The sequence below is a fragment of the Diadema antillarum genome, unplaced genomic scaffold, assembly GCF_040938485.1.
Source record: "Diadema antillarum isolate AM-2024a unplaced genomic scaffold, OU_Dant_1.0 seq00001367_RagTag, whole genome shotgun sequence".
NCBI lineage: Eukaryota > Metazoa > Echinodermata > Echinoidea > Diadematoida > Diadematidae > Diadema > Diadema antillarum.
Genome location: NW_027272129.1, coordinates 244,864 through 265,133, shown reverse-complemented (window position 1 = coordinate 265,133; position 20,270 = coordinate 244,864). Strand labels below are relative to the sequence as shown.

The window sequence follows — 20,270 nt, the reverse complement described above, 5'->3', positions numbered from 1 at the left end:
CAGTATGGTGCATGTATATTCATAGATATAATCTATTCCTTCTGCCAATCTTTCATGAACTTAATTCCATACACACCAATGTGATACACTTTGATATTTGCCTTGTTTTCCTTTCTACTTACTCTTCTTGGTGTCATGTTTCCATAAATACCTACCTCCAAAGTGATTGTTGATGGTATATGTCATTAATTTTTTGTTGCTTTGTCTGTTTGTCTTTTTAAAGACGAGTAATGGGAATGCGCACCTGTGAGTCAAGATGTTTATTTTCTGGGAGGTAAGTTCACAATCAAATGATTATACATTTAAGCACTTTCTGCAGAATTTAATAATTTTTCAATGCCAGTATTTTACAATCTCTACCATGACAAGGGCCTAAAGATTGGCATTATTTTCTCTTGTTTTGAGTATCAGAAGTGAAATCTAATTCAAGCTGTATCTGTATTTTATTACAATATACTGTGCAGTGATATCAATACTCAATGAATGTTTGTATGAGGTCTGTTGTTGACATGGTGCACTTAAAACTTGTCTCAGAGTGTTGTTGTTGTTTTTTTTTTTTTGCACTCCATGGTGAGTGAGGAAAGTTTTGAATTTTGGGCCACTTCTTTTGGTATGTACTTGAGTAACGGAATGTCTTTATTTTCAGTCGAGGCGAGGTGTGTACTCTGGCTCCCCTGAGGATGGATACCACCATCACAAGTCATCCACTGAAAGATTTCTCTCTCCTCGCCATGGCAACACTCTCCAAGGTATGGAATGTAAAATATCCTTACCATGTTTTACATGATGTCTTTAATACAGTACTGTATTCAACAATGATGTCAAACAACAACATACATGTCAACACAAGTTTTTGAAATCTTGATGTCTATTGGGGAAACAAAAAGAAACTGTTTTAGTCCATAGACATAATTCAAACCATAGATTTTATGAATTAACCTGTGATGAATGGGGCAATTGTGACATTAAGTACTATCTTTGTCTTTTGGCTATCTTCTTCTTTGTTTTACTTTGTTTCATGCTATGATGTAAGTATATCTTTGAAACTGGTTTTGTCTATGTCCAAAGCTTATGTGTCATTCCAACATTTGCATCAAAGTTTTACTTCAGTTGTGAGAATACTTTCACACCTTCTGCAGTTTACATGAATACATACGCAGCCAGTGTGTTTCACTCTGTTGGGTAGGTGCAGCTGCTAAGGTCTATTTTTGTTCTAAAATGTTCATTGGTTTGGCCAAAGCAACTAGACACTTCATAAGTTAGAACATGCCATACCAAGAGTTGTAACAACATTGGAAGTGACATTAAAATTCAGTTCAACATAGTGTATGTTGCACATATGCCTGTGCTGCATAAAATCACCTTTGCCCATAGAGCTCAATGCAGTGTTCATTGTCAGTGTGAATGGGAAAGGGGCTGTGTGCATTAGGATTACACCATCTTAGATATCTAATATCTAGACAAGTATTAAAGATGATTAAATCATAAAGACTTTTAGTCATTAGAAATCACCAGTTAAACTTGTCACAAAAGAGTAGATACTCTTTAATTAAAATAGTTTTTATTTTTATTTATATATATTTTTTTGTCAATTGCTAACATGAGCCACACAGTAGGATGAGTCTTGGAAGTCACAAGTCATGGTCTGTGACAGATATTCATCAAAATGGGTGGATTTTGCATTTTGTAGTGATATTGCAAAGATTGCATTAAAAAGAATATCTCATAAGACAAAAAAGAAAAGAGAAAAAAAGGCCGTGAGAATGGTAAAGGTGTAGTAGATGACTTCATTGTTTTTTTTATTGAAGTATAAGATGAATAATGCATATTGGTAACAAACAACATAATGCATGTCTAACGTAATCAAATTTCTCTGATGATTTAAATCATGCTGATGAAATGTGTTCTGTTCATAATAATGAAGGTATTCTGTTCATAATAATGAAGGTATTCATCGTGGGTCTGAGGCCAAGACTAACTGTCATGTTCACCAAACAGCTCAGGGTAAGTCCCACAAACCTATACCTTACTATGAAACAAATTAATTCTTTCAGGAAGCCAGCTGTTGGTGCAGGCTCCTGGCATTTTGAATCCAGTCAACCATCTGTAATGACATAGTGAATATTCCATGATACTTTTACCACAAAATGACAAAACACGGATGACCTCAGTGAATTCACATTACCACCCAGAATAGAATATAGAAATGATTGATATTTCTTATGTATTTCTTATCACATAATAAAGTTTTTTGGTATAATTAGAGCTAAAATGCCAGTTTTTGGTTTGAATTGTTGGTAAATCAATTGTGGAAATATTGTTTCCTCTTCCTCTCATGTAAACCAATTAAGAGTCATGTCTAGTCATTTTTTCTGGACAAAAAAAAAAAAAATGTATTGAGTGCAGACCTATTCTGTGAAAAGAATTCCTTGTTGCCTGTGACAGACATACAAGGATTTAATGCACTATTTCTCATCTAATGTCATACCCATGAAATGCATTTCAAACCCAAATATCAATTATGAAAGGGACATAACATGATTCCATTTCTCATTTCTAATTTTCTCATGCTAGTTCAAATTGGCTTTAATCAGTGTATGCTTTTTTTTTCCAGGGTGACCCTTCAACTCTGCCCCTTCTTGCCTGGCAGTTTGTCATCATTCAGGTCACAGACACAGCAAAGGTCGTTGACCCTGTGCTGGCTTGTGCCAGGACAAATATCATCAACTTCTATCAGGTAGGGCTGATGAGGCATAGCAGTGTGTTCAATGTAGTGACAGGTGAAGGTCTATATTTCATGCACATTAGAGGACTTTGGACTTACTAGTGCATGATTGTATGATGGCATGTGGGCCAAATCAAAGTCCTCCATTTAAGAGTGGTTCCAAAGTCTTGTCTAGCAGTTCGTATGTTTTAGAATGTGCATAGCCAAGAGAGGGTACTACTACATGTATCTGAAGTGTGGAAATGTTGTGAAGAATTTATGTAATTTTTAACAATACCCTTTAAAGTGCTTTTCCATAACACGTTCAGGTGGCTTTAATAGCTAGAGTAAAGTTGGATAGACAGAGTGGTAGAAGCTTGTATCAAACTTTAGCCTAAAATATCAAAGTTATGGACTGCTAAAGGTTCATATGTTTTCGTCAAGATGTGAGAATGTCATCACAGGTCCCTCAGTTGTTTGTACACAAAAATGTCACTAAACTTTGATTGAAATTTTTTAGTCAATAGTTGAACAAGTGCAACCTTTTTAATCCTGAAAGTTATTGTTTCCAAAGTTATTACAAGACTGAAATAGTTAGAGCTTATTCTTCTTACTCTTATTCTTATTGATTTCATGACAAAAAGGCAGTAAAATAAAAAAGGATTAAAAAAATGTAGGGTGATTGTAATGTTTATTGATCTTAATGGACATTCATTAGTTTGGCCATTTGATAGAGATATTGTTCCTTTATAACTGAACTTTAACATTAATTTTTTTCTTGTTGGTTTGTTATTGTCTCGCGTTACACAATCCTTTGCCATCCAGCAGATGAAATTTCTCCAGGTTTATTAAAAATGACACTGAGGTGTATACCTCTGTCACATCTGGTGATATTTGATTTGGGGGGGGGGGGGGGGGGGGTAGGGCTGAAAGGACAAAGTCCCATAGGATGTGATATTCTGACTTCGCAGTTTTCATGAAACTTGCCGACTATTGCATTCCACTACATGAGCTGATGATCAAAGTAATATGACAACATATTCATATTTTCCTCTTTTTTTTCTCTTTTTTTTTTACCCATTGGAAGAAATATATCATTGTCTTAGGGATAGGTACAGGTTTGGAAAGAAATGACTTGTGTGTTACATTATCAGTAATCAATGCATCAGAAAAACATTAAGATGATGATTGTGTGCTTCCTTTGTCAATATTCAGAACAAAATGTGAAGTACAAAATTCACAATCAAAGCCATTTTGTTAACTGATGTATTGAAGGCTTTGAAACTCTGGTTTTGTCACTTCGCATGTTTGTGATTTATTTTGCAATATCTCCCATTTTGAATGTTATCCCTGAAGGTGCTGTACCAAGATGATGGCAGTAAAGTGAAGTTTGCTCCTCTTCAGAGCATCATTTTGTCCTACAGTCTTCTCAATGTGCAGGTGAGAGAACAATTTGTGTGACTCATGTGAAAGCATTTCATTAGTTACCCCAATCTTGGGTGAATTAGACTGGCTTCCGATGCAATGCTGACTTACATGTAAGATTCTTTTATTGACATTTTCCTGCTTTCAAAGTTTTGCCCAGCATATCTCCAAGAACTCATCCAGATATGTCACCCAGTTAATAGTAAAATCTTTGCTCCAGGTCCAAGTCTCTTAGTTTAACTCCCAAACATCAGAACATTTTAACCTGTTGAGGACGAGTCCTGAGTATACTCGGGCAAGCGTTTACGGGAAATGCGTGTTGTAGCACAATCAAACTGCCCTCAACGGATTAAAGAGCACAAACTTTTGTAGTGACAGCGGCAGAACTGTAGAATTCTGTCGAGAAACCAAACATGCACAAACAGTCAGTTCTTTTAGAACAGTGCTACATCGTATTTCTGTTTATGATGATACATTCCACCATTCTTTACCTCTCCAGATCTCACTGTATCGATTATGCTTTTCCATCATATATTCTATATCTATCTCTTTTCTTACTACACTTTTATTCTTGAAACACATAGAGAATTCTTTCAGAATATGACATGTGCTAGCTATGAATATTTTATATCATTAGTGGATGAGACAACATATATACACCTAGTAGGCAAATTTGGGATAGAGGAGTTTAAAGATCTGAAATGAGGGGTTACCGTAGGTATGCAAAGAGATGAATATAATTTCCATCAATTTTGTATTTCGTGTGTCCTTTTTTATGTGTGTGTTTATATACCATCTGTTGATGTCGATGACTCATGATCTTCTCTCAGTGGATGAATGCAAAAACCCTGGTGACTGTGGATACCACTGAGAGGCTGCATGTCATTGATGTCAAGTCTGAAGAGGAACTGGAGGTCATTGACCTCGGTGATGTGGAGCTGGTGTATGGCAGCAGTCACTTCAAGAGTCTGGCTACAGGGGGCAACGTTAGCAAAGCTTTGGTGAGGGTACAATCTAGAGCTTTGTTAGGGAGCAATGTTAGGAATTCATGGTGAGGGTACAACCTAGAGTTTTGCTGGGGGAGGGGGGCAATGTTAGGAAACCCTGATGAGGATAGAATTTAGAGTCTTGCTTTGAGGGCCATGTTAGCAAAGCCTTGGCGATCATAAAAAGTCTTGGCTCAAAGGAGTGTGATATCGACTGGGCTGTCAGTTTGCAATGCCTCTTGAAGTTTGCGAGAAGACCTCAATTGCAGAAAGTGAGTTATCCCAGGCAAGGTGGTGATGCAGATTTCAGTTGGGGGATATCTGTGTAATGCTTTCATTTATAATCCAGTCAAAGGTTTTGTAACAATTGAGCTTGCCTATCAACCAACAATACTTTTTGTATACCTGAGAGAAAGTGAAAAAGATTCTTTGGTTCTTTGTTTTAACAATGTACAATCAGTATTGTATCAGAATAATTAGAAGGAGTCAGAAAACAAATTAGTATTGATTGATTCTCTAGAGTATTACAAAAAAAAAATCTTTCTATTCACTGCAGGTAGAAACAACTATCTTTTTATTCAGCAAGATGCTGCTCACTATTAGTGGAAGGCAAGCTAGATCTTCCTTTCTTTGGGTACACTGTACACTGAATTTCAGTTTTCAAGTTTTTTATGACATGGTACACTCTCGCAGTTTGCTTTATTTTAAACTGAAAACAGCCTTTGACTTACAACAAAGAAACTAACACCTCTGATGTACTCCTGAATATTGCCATCTCCAGGCTCTCTCTGAGTCACTGGTGGCTTGTTTTCTGACACAACATGAAATGGAAACTATTTTCTTTATATATTGTTTCTGATAAGCTATTAATCGTTCATTGCTTCTCTGTACAGGCGCTGGCTGGAGAAAGAGCTTGTTACCAGTCTATAGCAACCAACAAGGGGCAACTTATTATCTTAGGCACAAAGGTAAGTGCATTCTTGTCTTCTCTTTTGATTTCAAATCCTAGGTGATGATGAGCATCATTTCTTTGCTTGTCAACATATGTTTTCATCAGGTTTATGCATAAAATGAATAAGTCTATATTTCTTTCCAAATGTAGGCTTATATACTTATATTAGTGCTTTAAACAGATAAGCCTTTTTATAACAGTTGTCTTCTCAAAGTTTGTGTAGGAGTGCATTTGCAGAGAAAGAGAGTCAAAGGGTAAGGGGTGATGGATGGACAGGACCTAATGTTATAACATCATAAAATAGATTTCAATTGATATGCCAATGAAATAATCCTCTGTCTGTTGTTATTCAAGTGTGTATAGTCTGGGTCTACTCAATGTTTCTAGAACTGATATAACTAAATTTGGTATTCTCATTGTGTTTTAGGTGAAATGTCAGTTAGAAAGGATTTGTCATTAACATTACTATATGATAAGAGTGCTGGTTTCTATCTCATGCAGTACTGATTCATTTCTCTCTCAGAATTGTTCGTTATTTCTCAATCTCTTCATTTTACAATATTTCTCTCTGATTTCAAGATCTCATACTGTTTTTATTCTCATTTCAGTCTATCCATGTAATGAACATCAGGTCATGGCATCAGGTAAGAAGGATTAGTCAAGAACATTTGAATGCATATCTCACTCTAGGTATGTTTTCTGCTTAAGTGTGAAATGTATAGACCAAAGTTGTCTTCCTGCTTTTAAATACAATTGCTTGTGTGGGTCCTTCAAACCTTACATAGATTTGCACATCATAACAGGGCAGATATAAATAGCCACAAGGTACACAACTATGTATTCTTTTTGCATATCACAGGTTTTGGATGTCTTCAGAAGAAAACAAAATGGATTAGCCCAGCTGAATATGCATCATGTAGGCCTACTCTTTGAAGTGTCTGAATGAATTTGAATTTATCAGTTTTCTGGACTAGTGCATGTGTATCAATTTGAGGAAACAACAAACATTTCCTTTCTGAAGAGCTGAATAAATTTGAATAAAATATACAATACGTTGAAATTCCTTCACAAATTTACAATCTTATACTGCCTTCTGCACTTGCTTTTTTTCTGCTTAAATGTACAGCGCCTCGATGTTCTCTTGAAGAGTGGCAAATACAAGGAGTGCCTCAAGTTAGCAAGCTCATTCTACACAGGAAAGGCCAAGGCTGTCTTAGGTAAGGAGTATATATTTCTTAGTGTTTTTGTTTGGGGGAATTTCTCAAGTTGCATGCTATTTGCGAATTTTAAAACACACAAAAATATCAACTGTGATCCCGACATGAATGCAACGTGCACATGTCTATTTCTCCGTCTTATTAATGTACTCTACAATCGCAAATTTTAACCTCTCTTAGAATTGTCGGGAAGTCTGGATTTGCAAAAAATCATACTCGCTACGTATGTAGCTTATGCAGTAATTACATTGTAAATGCCAGTGAATTCTTTTGATATCATCTGCTTTTGTTTCAATGAATAAAGGCTTTTGCTGTTTGCAAAGTTATATGTTGATTGGAAGAATGAGCTATGGGAAATATGAGAGAGATATTGTGATTTTGTTTTCCTTCACTGAGGTGACTTTAATAGCATCCTGGTAGTATTGAGAATGGAAAGAGTCTTGGGTGAGGAAAGTTTCTCATTTATTTCATTCCATTCATTTTTGCAACTTGAAAACAAAAGAATACACAAAACAGCATGAAAAGCATAAAATACACAAAGCAGTGTGTATTACTAATGCAATACACACATGTACTTCTTAAAAATCGTGATACATACACTTAAGGATAGTCACACTATGAATTGCACTTTTTATAGCTGACAGCCATAGACTGTTATTGTTAGTGGTGTATTATGAACGCAGTAACAGAGAAAAAGTTAGTTTACATGTGAGAAGTATTACACTATTTGCAGTTCTGTATTCTCATTCAAGTGAATGAGGCATTTCTGTTTTGTCTGTAGGTCAACAGAACTAAAAACATGAATTGAATTTATACATTGTCCTATATATCACAATGAATGATTCTCTGTGCTATCCAGAGTTTTGAGTACATGGTATGAAGCGCACCTCTCATCTTGCTCTTCATCTTCTCTCCCCTCTCCCCTCTCTCCCCAGGTCTCATTAAGAAGCAGCCACAAAGACAAGCCGAAGTGGCAGACAAGGTGAACTAAAACACTAACATGATGTGCTACCACCTGTTTTCAAACATCACAAAATCGTAACTGCTCCTGTGCTGATGTTTTAAGCTTCAAGAGAAAAAATGGCCATAATGAGAATAGGGTCATATAAGCAAGAAAATAGCAAATGTATTGGTATCTTTTCAACCACTGAGTACAAGTATGATTGTATTAGACAAAGTGAAAGGTATATTTTGGATGACATTCTGTTTCACCAAGTGTAATCCAAAACTAAATACGAGGTACATTTCAATGACTTTCATCAACCATGCATTAAAATACATGCTGTGAATTGTTTTGCTTTGCATCTTGTATACTGAGGTGTAATTGAAATAAATAATCATATGTTGGATGATATTGACTGCATCTTAGTGATATGAGGTGATGAAAAAAAAAGAAGAAGGAGTGGTTGGAATTTTTTTTTGTTTCTTTGTCATTTTGCAGATTCTTGAGATTTTGTTTGAGTTTGTTGAGGTGTCTATGAAGCAAGGACCAGAGAGGGGGGCTATCCACTTATTGGAAGAGCACTTTCAGGTAAATGTGTTCTCTCCTGATAAAGCTATGTCAGCAACCATGTGCATCAATAAGACATGTTATAGGGTTCTAGTTCTTAGTCAAGACTTCCCCAAGAAGTACATAACCTCGTATTCCAATGCAAGTTAGAGGGGAAAAGGGAATGAATTGATCTGCATTCCAGTCTCCATGTCAGACTTTATTATCTTTAATTTGCTCCTATTGAGGTTGAATGATTAATAGTTGTATCCTGAAGACTGATCGATTAGTGATCATTCAGGCGATGTTTTCCATGTCGAAGACTAAATACCATGCATGCATACAAGCTTGCATGGTTGGCAATACTATTCTCTTATTACCTGTAACATCACAGTGCTTTCTGATGCAAGATCATTTTTATTTTCTTTATAAACTAATACAGCCTCACCTGCACAGAGTAAGAATTAATTATGAGTTTGTAAAAATTAATGCCAAAGAATGAATGTATGATATTCTTTTGGTTGCATTTTATCTGGGATTGTAGTGAAACTTTCGTTTTGTGTAGGTTTATATACCACAAAAAATTGGGTCAATGATGGAACTAAATTTTATGTGATAGTGTGTAGCCTTTATTGTATTGGTTCATGGAAACGTGTATCACAGAGTTGTAATTTCATGTCTATGAGTAAGTATCTGAAAAGAAAAGATGTGTAATTCTATATGTGTATTTTTATAGATATGAATTGATAGCTAGGTAGAGAAGTAAAAGTTTGATGTGGTAGCTGTTCATGCAGTTGCAAAAGACTTGTTGAGTGCTAATATCCTATCTCATTTCTTTGTGCAGAGAGTTGTTCCTATCTGTGTTGAACACTGCCTCATGCTGGGAAGAAAGTAAGTGTACAATATTTGAGTTGCTAGATTAGCCATGTTGGCTGTGATGATATCAGGCTGGGAGGACTGAATGATGAATGATGGAGGACAAACATGTTATTATTCAAAATACCCCTACCAAATGCCAAAATACCCCTACCCCTACCACAAGAACTCTACTTGATATATGAGTTTATCTATTGTATAGAATAGTTATGTACCTCATTATATATGAAGAGACTTTGCATATATATTTCATGCAGCAATAGCAAAATACTTTTCAGATTTAGTCTAGACATTTTACCTACCTTTTTCTTTTCACTTTTGATATACCTTGTATGAATACATTCATGATATTTGTATTAATTGTATGTTGGAATAAAACATATAAATCTCAAAGTCTTTAAACTAAAATGATTAGCTTTTAAGAAACTGCAAATTGTATGTGTTTTTGGTAATATTGTGTACATGGTATATTTTGGGGTGTTGTTGGATTTTTTTTTTTTACATTTCAGAGGTCAAATGATATTTGTGACATGAACAACTTGTGAAAATATTACCTCATGTGGCACAAATGAGCTGTATTGTCTCCAAGGTGGAAAATCACTGACTTTTCTCCTGAAAAGGGGAAAAAATATCTATTTTTTCTTCAATCTTTGTCGTTTTCAATAGTGAAATCAATCACTAGCATAATCATCAATACAAGTTCCAATCTACAAAATATAACTCTCACAAAATATATGGCATATGCAGTGAGTTTTAAATGCTGTAGGGCCTACATCAAGAAAGGACATCTTTTTTCTCAGATAAATATTCAACACAGGCCTGATTCAACATCACAAGTCAGTGCTCTTGCATTCTTACAAGACTGCATCAAAGTGTTGGAGTACATGTAGGTATATACTTACTTTATTTCTGTTTAAGTGACAAATATAACTTAGACCAGCTTATAGCAAATCACTCTGCCAAACATATGAGTTCTGCATCATGTCTAGGAAAACGGGTGCATCAGTTATTTTAGCACATACTGGTATGCTTTCTACTTTTGCTTTTTATTAACTTATTTCAAAGGGATGTCCTGTTTGGATCAATCTATGAGAAATTCCGACATGACATCATTGCCAAGGGTGTCTTTCTGGAGTGTCTGGAGCCGTACATCCTCAACGACCGGTTGACCTCTGTGACCCCGGAGGTCATGAAAGATTTCATTGAACACTATCGGCAGAAGGAACTCATCTCCAATGTGGAAGCCTGTATTGTGCACATGGACATTGCCAGCTTGGACATACATCAGGTCAGATGTTAGCCAAAGTATGACATGATTTAGCTGCATAAAATGTCATTCTAGTTGCTAGATAACATAGCCACACTTGCAGGATAAACACTTCATCCTGTGAAAAAGACTCCCTTTGGAGAGACGTGAAAAATTTTGATGCAGTGCTTGGTTGTAAAAATCCAATTCATGTGGTCTTAAATCCATCTTGGCTTAATGCTTAATGTTAACTGAGAAGCAAGGGAAAACTGTAGAGAGCTCAACATGCAGTTTTGATCCATATGGACAGAGATAAGCTGACACAAACTGATCTTGCTCCATGTAGTAAGTTTGTATCTAAATTGTAGAATAAAAAAATTCATGATTCTTCTGAAAGTCCCTGTCAATGTTGTGGTCCATTTCACACAAATCACACACATTCTTTACCCACTAAAAAGTCTTAATACTGAGTTTCCAGGATGAGGTGGTACTGCTTTGCAATTTGAATATTTGTCTGAGAAATAGTAAGCCAAATATGTAGGAAGTCTTTTTTTCATTGGATGTTTAGTTTTCAATTTTGCTGCAGCTGTGCTATGTCAAGTGTACCACCTTTACGTTGTTCATATTATACATTTTGATGCCCTGGTTATCTAGATATTATGCTTGCAAGCACCACTGTCATATTTTAAGAAGTACTTACAATGTTTAGTATCTATGTTTTATAAATATGCTTGCTCCAAACTAATGTGATACAGTACCAGTCATAGCTCATGACAGTCTTGTGTGGCTTGTCTCTTTCATCACAAGAAATGTGCTTGATGTAAGATTTCTGCTCAGAGAGCTTACTGAATAAAGTTGATTAAATGTGGTCTTCTTTTAGTAGTTTTATCGTACATTCTCTTGATAAATATTTTGAGTTGATGTTGCAGGCAACCAGCATGCTCTTTTGTCATTTTAAAGACTATCTGGGCAAGTATTGTTTTCATTTCCTTGATATCTAACATTGTTTAGGTGAAAAATATTTGCTGGAGGTTGAACTGTATATTTCTGTCTTCCCTTGTTTTATTGTTGTTGTTGTTGTTTCCAATGTGTCGGCCATTTGTCAAGGTAGGTTGAACTTGATATGTTTTGTCATACTTGTGCAGGTTGTGTCACTGTGCTGGGCATATGGTCTGTATGATGCCATCATCTATGTGTACAACAAAGGGATGAATGACTACCTCACTCCGTTAGATGAACTCCTTCAACTGTTGAGGGCAGCAGTCAAGGCTAGCAGCCAACTCTCCGATAATCAGATTCGGCTGGGAAACAAGTTACTTGTCTATATCAGGTAGGTATTGCCATCAGCTTTATTTCGTAATCAAAGTAAACACAGAAACACTGTAATGTAGTTCGTCTGAATACAATCTTTAAGCCTAGACTAATCTATCCCCTCCCCCATGCATTTGTAATTTTGTCATGTTTCAAGTAAGTAAAGATTTAAAAATAGTGGCTTTGTTTGCTAAAATGTGGTCTTTCATGTTCATGAAAAAGAGAACAATTTTGTACATTTGTGCATTTGAAATATTTTTGTGCCAGTACAAGCCCTGTAAGAACTAAGTTTGTGTGATGCACCAAAGTAATGTTTGAAGTCATGAAGGTAAAACTGAAGCACAGTACTCAACTGTAGTTGTGTCTGCAATGCAATATGTGCTCGGTAAACTATTTTAAGTCTTAGTGTTTTGCTATTGTATATCTGCAGACATTTCAGTTGTTTTGTTTAATTCAAAAGATGAATACACACTGTTTGTGTATGTTTCTAAACCTGCAAATCTTTTCTTTCTCTTTTGTAGTTGCTGTCTTGCTGGCAGGGCATACCCAATTGGTGACATTCCTCCTCATTTGGTCTCCAGTGTCAAAGAAGGGGTAAGACTTTGCAGAAAACTTTGTTTTATATTGTGCCTTACATCACCTGTCACTGAGCTGGTTTATTTTATGTGTATCATATGTAACATCCTCTTAAATTTGCACTCATGCAGTAATCTGGATTTACTATGAAGGAAGTATTGGTTAATAGTCACAATCTTTCCCTCTTGCCTGAAAATTGGAGTATTATTGCCTTATAATGATTACAGTATTTGTCAGTCATGTGAAACTATCATATCACATTGGCAAGATGCACTGTAGACCTATTGGGAGTTTAAATTTATAAAGCAGAGACATACCAGATGCCATAGGGACATTTCAAGTTGTAATAGAAGGTAGACATTAGGTGCATTGGATTTGTGGAAAGCAGTATCCTGCCAGCAGCAAGTCAGTCATATGAGGTGTTTTACTTCTACTGTATAGACTTAGTGTGTGCTGTGCCTTACTGTAAAATGAGGGATGTTCGTGTGCATTTTAATTTTGCGAATTTCGCGAGAGCCAAGATTCGCGAAATTAAGATGTACGCGAAAGTTCTTGTCTACTCTATATGCATTGAATATTAGAGGCAATTTGCGAATATTACATGCTGCAAAAAAGGCCGTTGGCTCCAATTCGCGAAAATTTCATGCCGCAAAAATATCGTGTTTTACAGTATTCTGGAATTATATATTGTGCTCGCATAGACTAAGTCCATGGCTTCTCCTACAGGCTTATCTTCTTCTTTTTTTTTTCTGCCTTTCTGACTAGGTGTGGAAGTGTCTTACAGCGCTACACACCAAAGATGCCTCAGCTGATGAACCAACCTACCCCAACCTTCGCACTCTCCTTGCCTTTGACACCAGAGAGTTCCTCAATGTTGTCTCACTGGCTTTTGAGGAGTCAGAGTTTGATCAGCAGCAGGAGGCAAAGTGAGTCATAAATTCAATTCTGTATTTTTCTCGTGATGAAGTAAAACTCTCCAGATGATTGGCATTAATGCCACATCAATCCTTTAAAAACTGCATTTCATAACCAGGACATTTTGTGGCAAAGCCAAGGCTTGTATCTTTTAAAGTGTCATACAAAGTGATGACATACAATCACATAGGCCTAATGCCTCATTACACATGTGGTTGCAGGTAGTACATAGTATACACTTACACGTGACTGTAATCACACAGACTAGCTTTCTAGCTTTGTGATGACCTATCAAAGCAGAAAAAAAAATCAATCATATTTTTAGGAACTAGAATTTATTATATTTTCAATAAAAATTTATCCTCTAGTGATTGGTTGAAAGAGCTTAAATTCTAACTATTCTGACATCGGGCAGGGTAGGAACCTTCATTCTGTGAAATGTAACAATTTCTAACAAAACAAGTGTAACATCACAGAGCAATTCTTATGTCATGCATTGCTTCATACAGTCATTGTAGGATCCCTCCATAACATCACATCCACCACTCAACTTCTCACCTTACATTTTCCCCATGTTATGTTTAAATTTTTTATCCAAAATATGTAACAATAATATGCTCTGCCCTATTTCGAGATTCTGGTCAAAGCTATATGCCTCAGTGCCTCCGAAAGTACTATATTTGAGTCACCTCTGCCCATAGTTTTAATCAGAAACTCTTGAGGCAAAGTGTATTTGTATACTAGAAAAATTCCTTGGGGTATGTTTTTACCTGGCTGTTTTTTGTTTTGTTTTGTTTTTGTTTTTTTCTGTCAGTGCTGTGCAGTCCAGACAGAGGGTAGTGGACATCCTGCTTCAAGTTATGGTAGAGAGCGTGGGATTTTCGGTAAGATAAAAAATGTTCTAATCCTACTTGAGATGTCTTACATCTGTTTATGCAAATTGAATATTAAAAGTATAATTTACTTCATCTTAAAGAAAAAGAAATTGACTGCATGAACTATTTCTGTAGTAAGAAGGGGATAGTACACATTTATATGAAAATCATAGATGAAAAAATTTCACTGTTCAACCATTCATGACAGCACTTATTTTGTCATAATTTTCTTTGAATATTTTTAGTAGAATGTCAAGGAGCCAAGATTCACAAAAGTGAAATGCACATGAATTTTTTCCCCCTTCACAATGCATGTAATGTCACTTGCCAATTAGCAAAATTTTCATGCATCAAAAAAGGCTGTTGGCTCCGATTCACAAAAGTTTCATGCTTTGAATGTTTTCTGGTTTGACAGTACTTCCTGTTAGACAGGAATCAGAAAGTTATAAATGTCTCCTGTCTCTCAGCCTGCCCAGGTTGGATGTCTCTTCACATTCCTGGCTCGACAAATGGCCAAACACGAGAACACAATCTTCGTCAACAGGATGCTTTTTGAGCAGGTGAGATATGGCTGCTTTCACTCTGTCCACTTCCACACTATTCCTCTGTACTTGATGTAATATCGTTCAAGAATTATCATCTCTCCTGACATCCGCAATTCCATTGCAATTCTAATGAGGTGATAAAACTCTATTTTGTATGGTTTTACTCAGTGCACACATTCTTCTTTCTCTCTTTATCTCTCTAGCTCTCTGTATTGTATGTGTATGTGTGTGTATGATATATAAAAAATTCTTAATGAGACTGAAATGTAGCTGATATTCTAAGTAGATGTTACATATAATATAAAGAGATCATGTCATTTAACCTTTAAGCTTGTCATAGAGGTAAAGTGAAGATGTTCACGTCAATTTTGTGTTAGTTACAGGGCTATTAAAACCACTATGATACTAATCATAGACTAGTGTTGGTGATTTGTGTGACATATTACTTATTACTTGAAACCTGTAATGCGAAAGAATGTCTGTTCTCTGTAGGTCTTAGAATTCTTGTCGAACCCGACGGGAGAAGCCCGCCATGAGGAGAGGGAACAAGCTCTGCTGGAACTGTTGAGTGCTGGAGACCTTCTACAGGTGGATCCACAACGTCTTCTTCAGCTGGCGGAGGGAGCCAAGTTGTAAGTCTTGGGATCGATGTAGCAATTTACAGTAAAAGTGTAAACTTTGTGGAAATTTTTGTGAATATAAAAGCATACATTTTTTTTTTTTGCCTGTTATATATAATACTCTCTTTTTTCATATTTTTATTCCACTGAATTAAAAATGTGAAATTCATCTTACCACGGAGAGTGCCAATAATTTCTCAAGCGAACATTTCCCCTTTTACAGTAACACCTATTTGTGTGCTCTGCACTCTATATTCAAGGTCTGTCCATTATTGTGATCTCACTTTAGATGAGGGGTGTTTAAAATTATGTCCCACATTTCTCTGACTTTGCGCACTAACCCTGATTAATTTATTTTGATGCCTGTGGTCTTATTACATGTGTCTTCACGAAAGTAAACATAATCTATAGACGTAATTGAAACAAATTAGTTTATTTTGCTGTGAGTGTTGCAGTGCTTCATTTAACCAAAGGAGAGTAATGAGTATCCATGTATTTCTCAGTAATCAGAAGCAAACATAGAGTAACATATCTTCTGCAATAAATCTTATAATATTTTGATAGATCTGATTTCTGTTTACATGGAATTACAAAGTTCTATCGAAATGTGAGAATAAAATATGCCAATGGGATTGTATCTAACAAGTTGTTGAATTGTACTTTTTCATAAAGGATGACATTGTGGATGTGAACAATTCATTGGTAATGATTTTTTTCCATCAATTTTTTTATATGTCAGCTACCGGGTGTGTGAAGTGCTGTATGAGAAAAGAAGAGAATTTGACAAGATCCTCCTCTGTTACCTGCAAGATTCATCAAGAAAGGTATAGAAGTGTCTTCATTTCTGTTAGTTTTGAGTCCAGTACAAACAAGACTTACGTTGTTACAGTTTATCATATTATCAGATTACAGTAGGAACAGATCAACACACACAGTGTGCCACTTATTAGTAATAATAAGTCATATGATGTGTAAGAACTTTCTATGTACTCTTTATGACAGGTATGTGTAGATATCAAAAGTAGTGTCTTTTCATAGGACCTGGACAAAGTCATGAATATTATAAGTGTAGACATTTCTGGATTGAACAAATAAGATGTGGATTTTTTAATGAAAGTTTTGAATGCTATTTTGGAAGGTTGTAAAACCAATAATTCCCATCAGTGTCTCAGCATTTTGTTCACATACTAGGGATAGAGTTTTATTCCCCAGGGGAAATGTCCACCCCACAATTGATTTTTAGCTTCAATGATATCAAACCAATACATTGTTACTGATCTAGTGTGGTAAATACATCTTTTGAACAGTCATAGCATTTATCTTTGTAGATGACTTTCAGGAGTGACTTTCATCTGCACATGTTTTTTGAAACAGAAGGGAAGTTTGATAGATTAGAAGTTACCTTCATATTTTATTTCAAGAGTGGACAGATTTCTGTGTCTTGAAAGCCCGTAGTAGCAGATATGTTGATTATTTTGGTCTATTTATTACTGGTTTGTTTTTCATCTCTTTATTTACAGTCATCTTCATTTTCATACATCAATCAAATCGTGATGGAGAGTTACTACACTGAGGCAGAAAAGGAGGCAGTCCAGAGGCAAGCTTTGAAACACCTCAAGGTATGCAGTGCTTTTCATATTCAACTAAGTAAAGGGAATACCTCAAAATAAGCAGTGCTTTTCAGATTCAACCAAATACAGGGGAACGACTCAAGGTGTGCAGTGTCTTTTCATTCTCAAATTAAAGGAAACCCTTCAAGGCATGTACTCATCTTAAGATTCGATCAAGAAAGGGAAGTACTTCAAGGTATGCTGTGCTTTTGATATTCCCTAAGAGAAAAAAAGAACAACAAATTGATTTTAATCAATTAATTTTGATTTTCATCGAAGGGAAATAATTCTAGGTATGCAGTGCAGACTTTGGCATTTAACATCTATGAATTGGTCATACTGGGTACAGAGTTTCAGAATTTGTAGTGATTGGAATGAGGAATAAGAATGTTTTCAAAATTCATAACAGATCACAATGAAAAAGAGTGATGACATTGCAGTTTCACATAAGAATGTGTGCTCAAGGAAGCAGAACAAAAGAAGAAAGCATCTATAAAATATACACTAATGACGAATTTGTGAAGCAAGTGGTTTTGTAATGGAATTACTTTGCTACATTACTGGAATGTGTGAACCATCGATGGCATCATCCTTTTTCAGTGGATTATATGTTAGATTTTTTCAGAGTATTGGTATATCTGCCCTAGGGCCACAACAAATTTCACAAATCTGTACATGGCACTAACGATATAAGTAATACCTGATGTAAAATTACATAAATCGTGTGGAATGCCACATTAATATTTGTATATGGAAAGTAAGGGGAATCCTCAAGATATAATGTGCTTTAAAAGTCCTTCAGTATTTGAAGCTCTCAATACCTTATTGAAGTTAAAGCATACTTCAGTAAACTCGTAAAATGTACTGCCAAGATAATTCTGTCTCGATTCTCACAACATTTTCACAACATTTGGTTAAGGTATCATGTAACTATAACATTAGGTTTATGTCCTGACTTGGTTGTTGTGGGATTGGGATTTTTTTTTTATGCCTCTGTGATAAACATGTACTAGAGAGAAATAGCCAACTTTTGAAGTAACCGTCCTCTCTCCTTTGATTTATTCAGGATCTTGTTGCAATAGACAGCAAAGAGACAGCCCAGCTTGTGCTGAAAGTCTTCGCCCACTCCTTGAGCGATGTAGTCATCCAGTTACAGGTGAGAAATGGCTAAAGGGATTGTACAATTCCTAAAAGGATTACAAATGGCTGAAAAGATGGAAATGGCTAAAAGGATTGTAAAATGACTAGAAGGATCGAAAATGGTTAAAAGGATTGTAAAATAGCTCAAGGGTGGACAGTGATGATGAGGACGAGATTCTTTATGTAGGCAGGCTTGTCTGCAGTACAAAACCTGCTAACAGGTTTCCAGTTCTGTCTCAAATCATACACAGAAATTCTGGCAATGTTTAGAAGCTAAGTATTTGAGGTATTTTTTACTGAAATATGCATAATGTAAAGTCAAATTTTTTAGCAGGTATAGATCATTGTATTTTGTGGTTTTTTTAATGGAATTTCCACATAAAAGACTTTAGAGGGAGCGTCATTCAATTTTTATATTCAGTTTTTAGCAAGAAATGAGCAAAAGTCGTTGACTGCTCACTGTGTTATCTAGTGTACGGTGACTATAAAAAACAATACCTTCTGATGTGGTTGCTTTCAGGGGAAGATAACAATGGATGATTCTTTCATGTCATAATATAAGTTGCCAAGTTCTTGTTATTACATGAATTGACTCGAGGAATCTTCACATTGTGTAAAAAATCGTCTTGAGTTGTACGTACCCATAGTGATTATTGGAAAGAATGTGGTTCAAGTATTTGTAGCATATATCTGATGCTTGACCGTAACTTCACTGGCAGGGTCAACCGCAGCTGCAGTACGAGTTTTTGGAAGGAGTCTTTGATGGGATGGATGCGGGTAGCTCCCTCTATAGTCGGGAGGAGCCACAGCCTGACTGCTTTGTCCATGAGAAATACTTGGATCTCATGTGTACCTTCAATCCAAAGAGGGTTCTCAAGTTTGTCATGATGTCAGAGAATTACAGACTAGAGGAGGCGTTACATGTAAGTTGGATGCTGTCACTGTGAATTGTCCTCTAGTTGAGATCTTTCCATCTCAAAATGTCAATTCATTTTTCTGATCTCCTTGTGCAATAGGGATTATGATTAAAATGTGTTCTACATCAAATCAACTCTTTAATCTGTTTTCAGTGTTTTAATGTAGTTTTGTAGGCAGATAACATATCATCCATAAGAACAATCATCAGTGTGACTTTGACTCTTAGATTACCAGAAGACTCCCTTAATATGCTTATTGCATTGTTTTCTTGAATCCAAGTGCTGTGCCATGATATTGAAGGGAGCTCTTACTACAGACAGATTCATGTTCTGTAATTCAGTAGCCATCTTGAGCAGAAAGGTAATAACTCCACTACTGTTGCTCTTCATCAGATTGTTAGGAAGCACAAGATGTCGGAGCCCACTGCTTTCCTACTGGAGAAGTCTGGAGATGTCCAAGGTGCCTTTGGGATCCTGATGGAAAACCTGCAGTCAAAGGTCAAAGCACTCTGTGATGAGGTCAAGGGTCAAGATGGAAATGAAAGTGAAGGTTAGTGAGGTCATTGCTGATCAGGCATTGAACATTCACCAATAGACTCACATGAAATTATGCGTTCTGTGAAAAGACAAGGTGAGACTGTTTTCTAACAGATGTACATCATGTATTGTATATGCAGAATATTTCACGAGGTTATTATTTTCGCGAATTTCAAGAGTTGGGTGCTATTTGCAAATTTAAAACACATTAAAATATTAACTCTGATCCTGACATAAATGTGGCGGGTGCACATTTCTCCGTTCAGTACTGTACTTCACAATCGCAAATTTAACCACTTGCGAAATTGTCGGGAACTCCCAATTCGCCA

General features: G+C 36.0%; 1 protein-coding gene across 1 annotated transcript in view; it reads left to right on the top strand.

The window, feature by feature from the left end:
• Nucleotides 1-20,270, top strand: part of LOC139708689 (vacuolar protein sorting-associated protein 8 homolog) — a 37,204-nt gene that overhangs the window by 10,919 nt on the left and 6,015 nt on the right. The window contains exons 10-33 of the mRNA XM_071620623.1: nucleotides 224-274; nucleotides 647-749; nucleotides 1,948-2,004; nucleotides 2,615-2,737; nucleotides 4,061-4,144; nucleotides 4,960-5,130; nucleotides 6,009-6,083; nucleotides 6,676-6,711; nucleotides 7,194-7,284; nucleotides 8,220-8,266; nucleotides 8,726-8,815; nucleotides 9,618-9,664; nucleotides 10,715-10,937; nucleotides 12,041-12,225; nucleotides 12,728-12,800; nucleotides 13,548-13,708; nucleotides 14,512-14,581; nucleotides 15,040-15,132; nucleotides 15,610-15,749; nucleotides 16,477-16,561; nucleotides 17,258-17,356; nucleotides 18,414-18,503; nucleotides 19,207-19,410; nucleotides 19,798-19,954. Of these exons, the coding sequence (XP_071476724.1) occupies nucleotides 224-274; nucleotides 647-749; nucleotides 1,948-2,004; nucleotides 2,615-2,737; nucleotides 4,061-4,144; nucleotides 4,960-5,130; nucleotides 6,009-6,083; nucleotides 6,676-6,711; nucleotides 7,194-7,284; nucleotides 8,220-8,266; nucleotides 8,726-8,815; nucleotides 9,618-9,664; nucleotides 10,715-10,937; nucleotides 12,041-12,225; nucleotides 12,728-12,800; nucleotides 13,548-13,708; nucleotides 14,512-14,581; nucleotides 15,040-15,132; nucleotides 15,610-15,749; nucleotides 16,477-16,561; nucleotides 17,258-17,356; nucleotides 18,414-18,503; nucleotides 19,207-19,410; nucleotides 19,798-19,954 (2,555 nt within the window). The remainder of the gene's footprint in view (nucleotides 1-223; nucleotides 275-646; nucleotides 750-1,947; nucleotides 2,005-2,614; nucleotides 2,738-4,060; nucleotides 4,145-4,959; nucleotides 5,131-6,008; nucleotides 6,084-6,675; nucleotides 6,712-7,193; nucleotides 7,285-8,219; nucleotides 8,267-8,725; nucleotides 8,816-9,617; nucleotides 9,665-10,714; nucleotides 10,938-12,040; nucleotides 12,226-12,727; nucleotides 12,801-13,547; nucleotides 13,709-14,511; nucleotides 14,582-15,039; nucleotides 15,133-15,609; nucleotides 15,750-16,476; nucleotides 16,562-17,257; nucleotides 17,357-18,413; nucleotides 18,504-19,206; nucleotides 19,411-19,797; nucleotides 19,955-20,270) is intronic.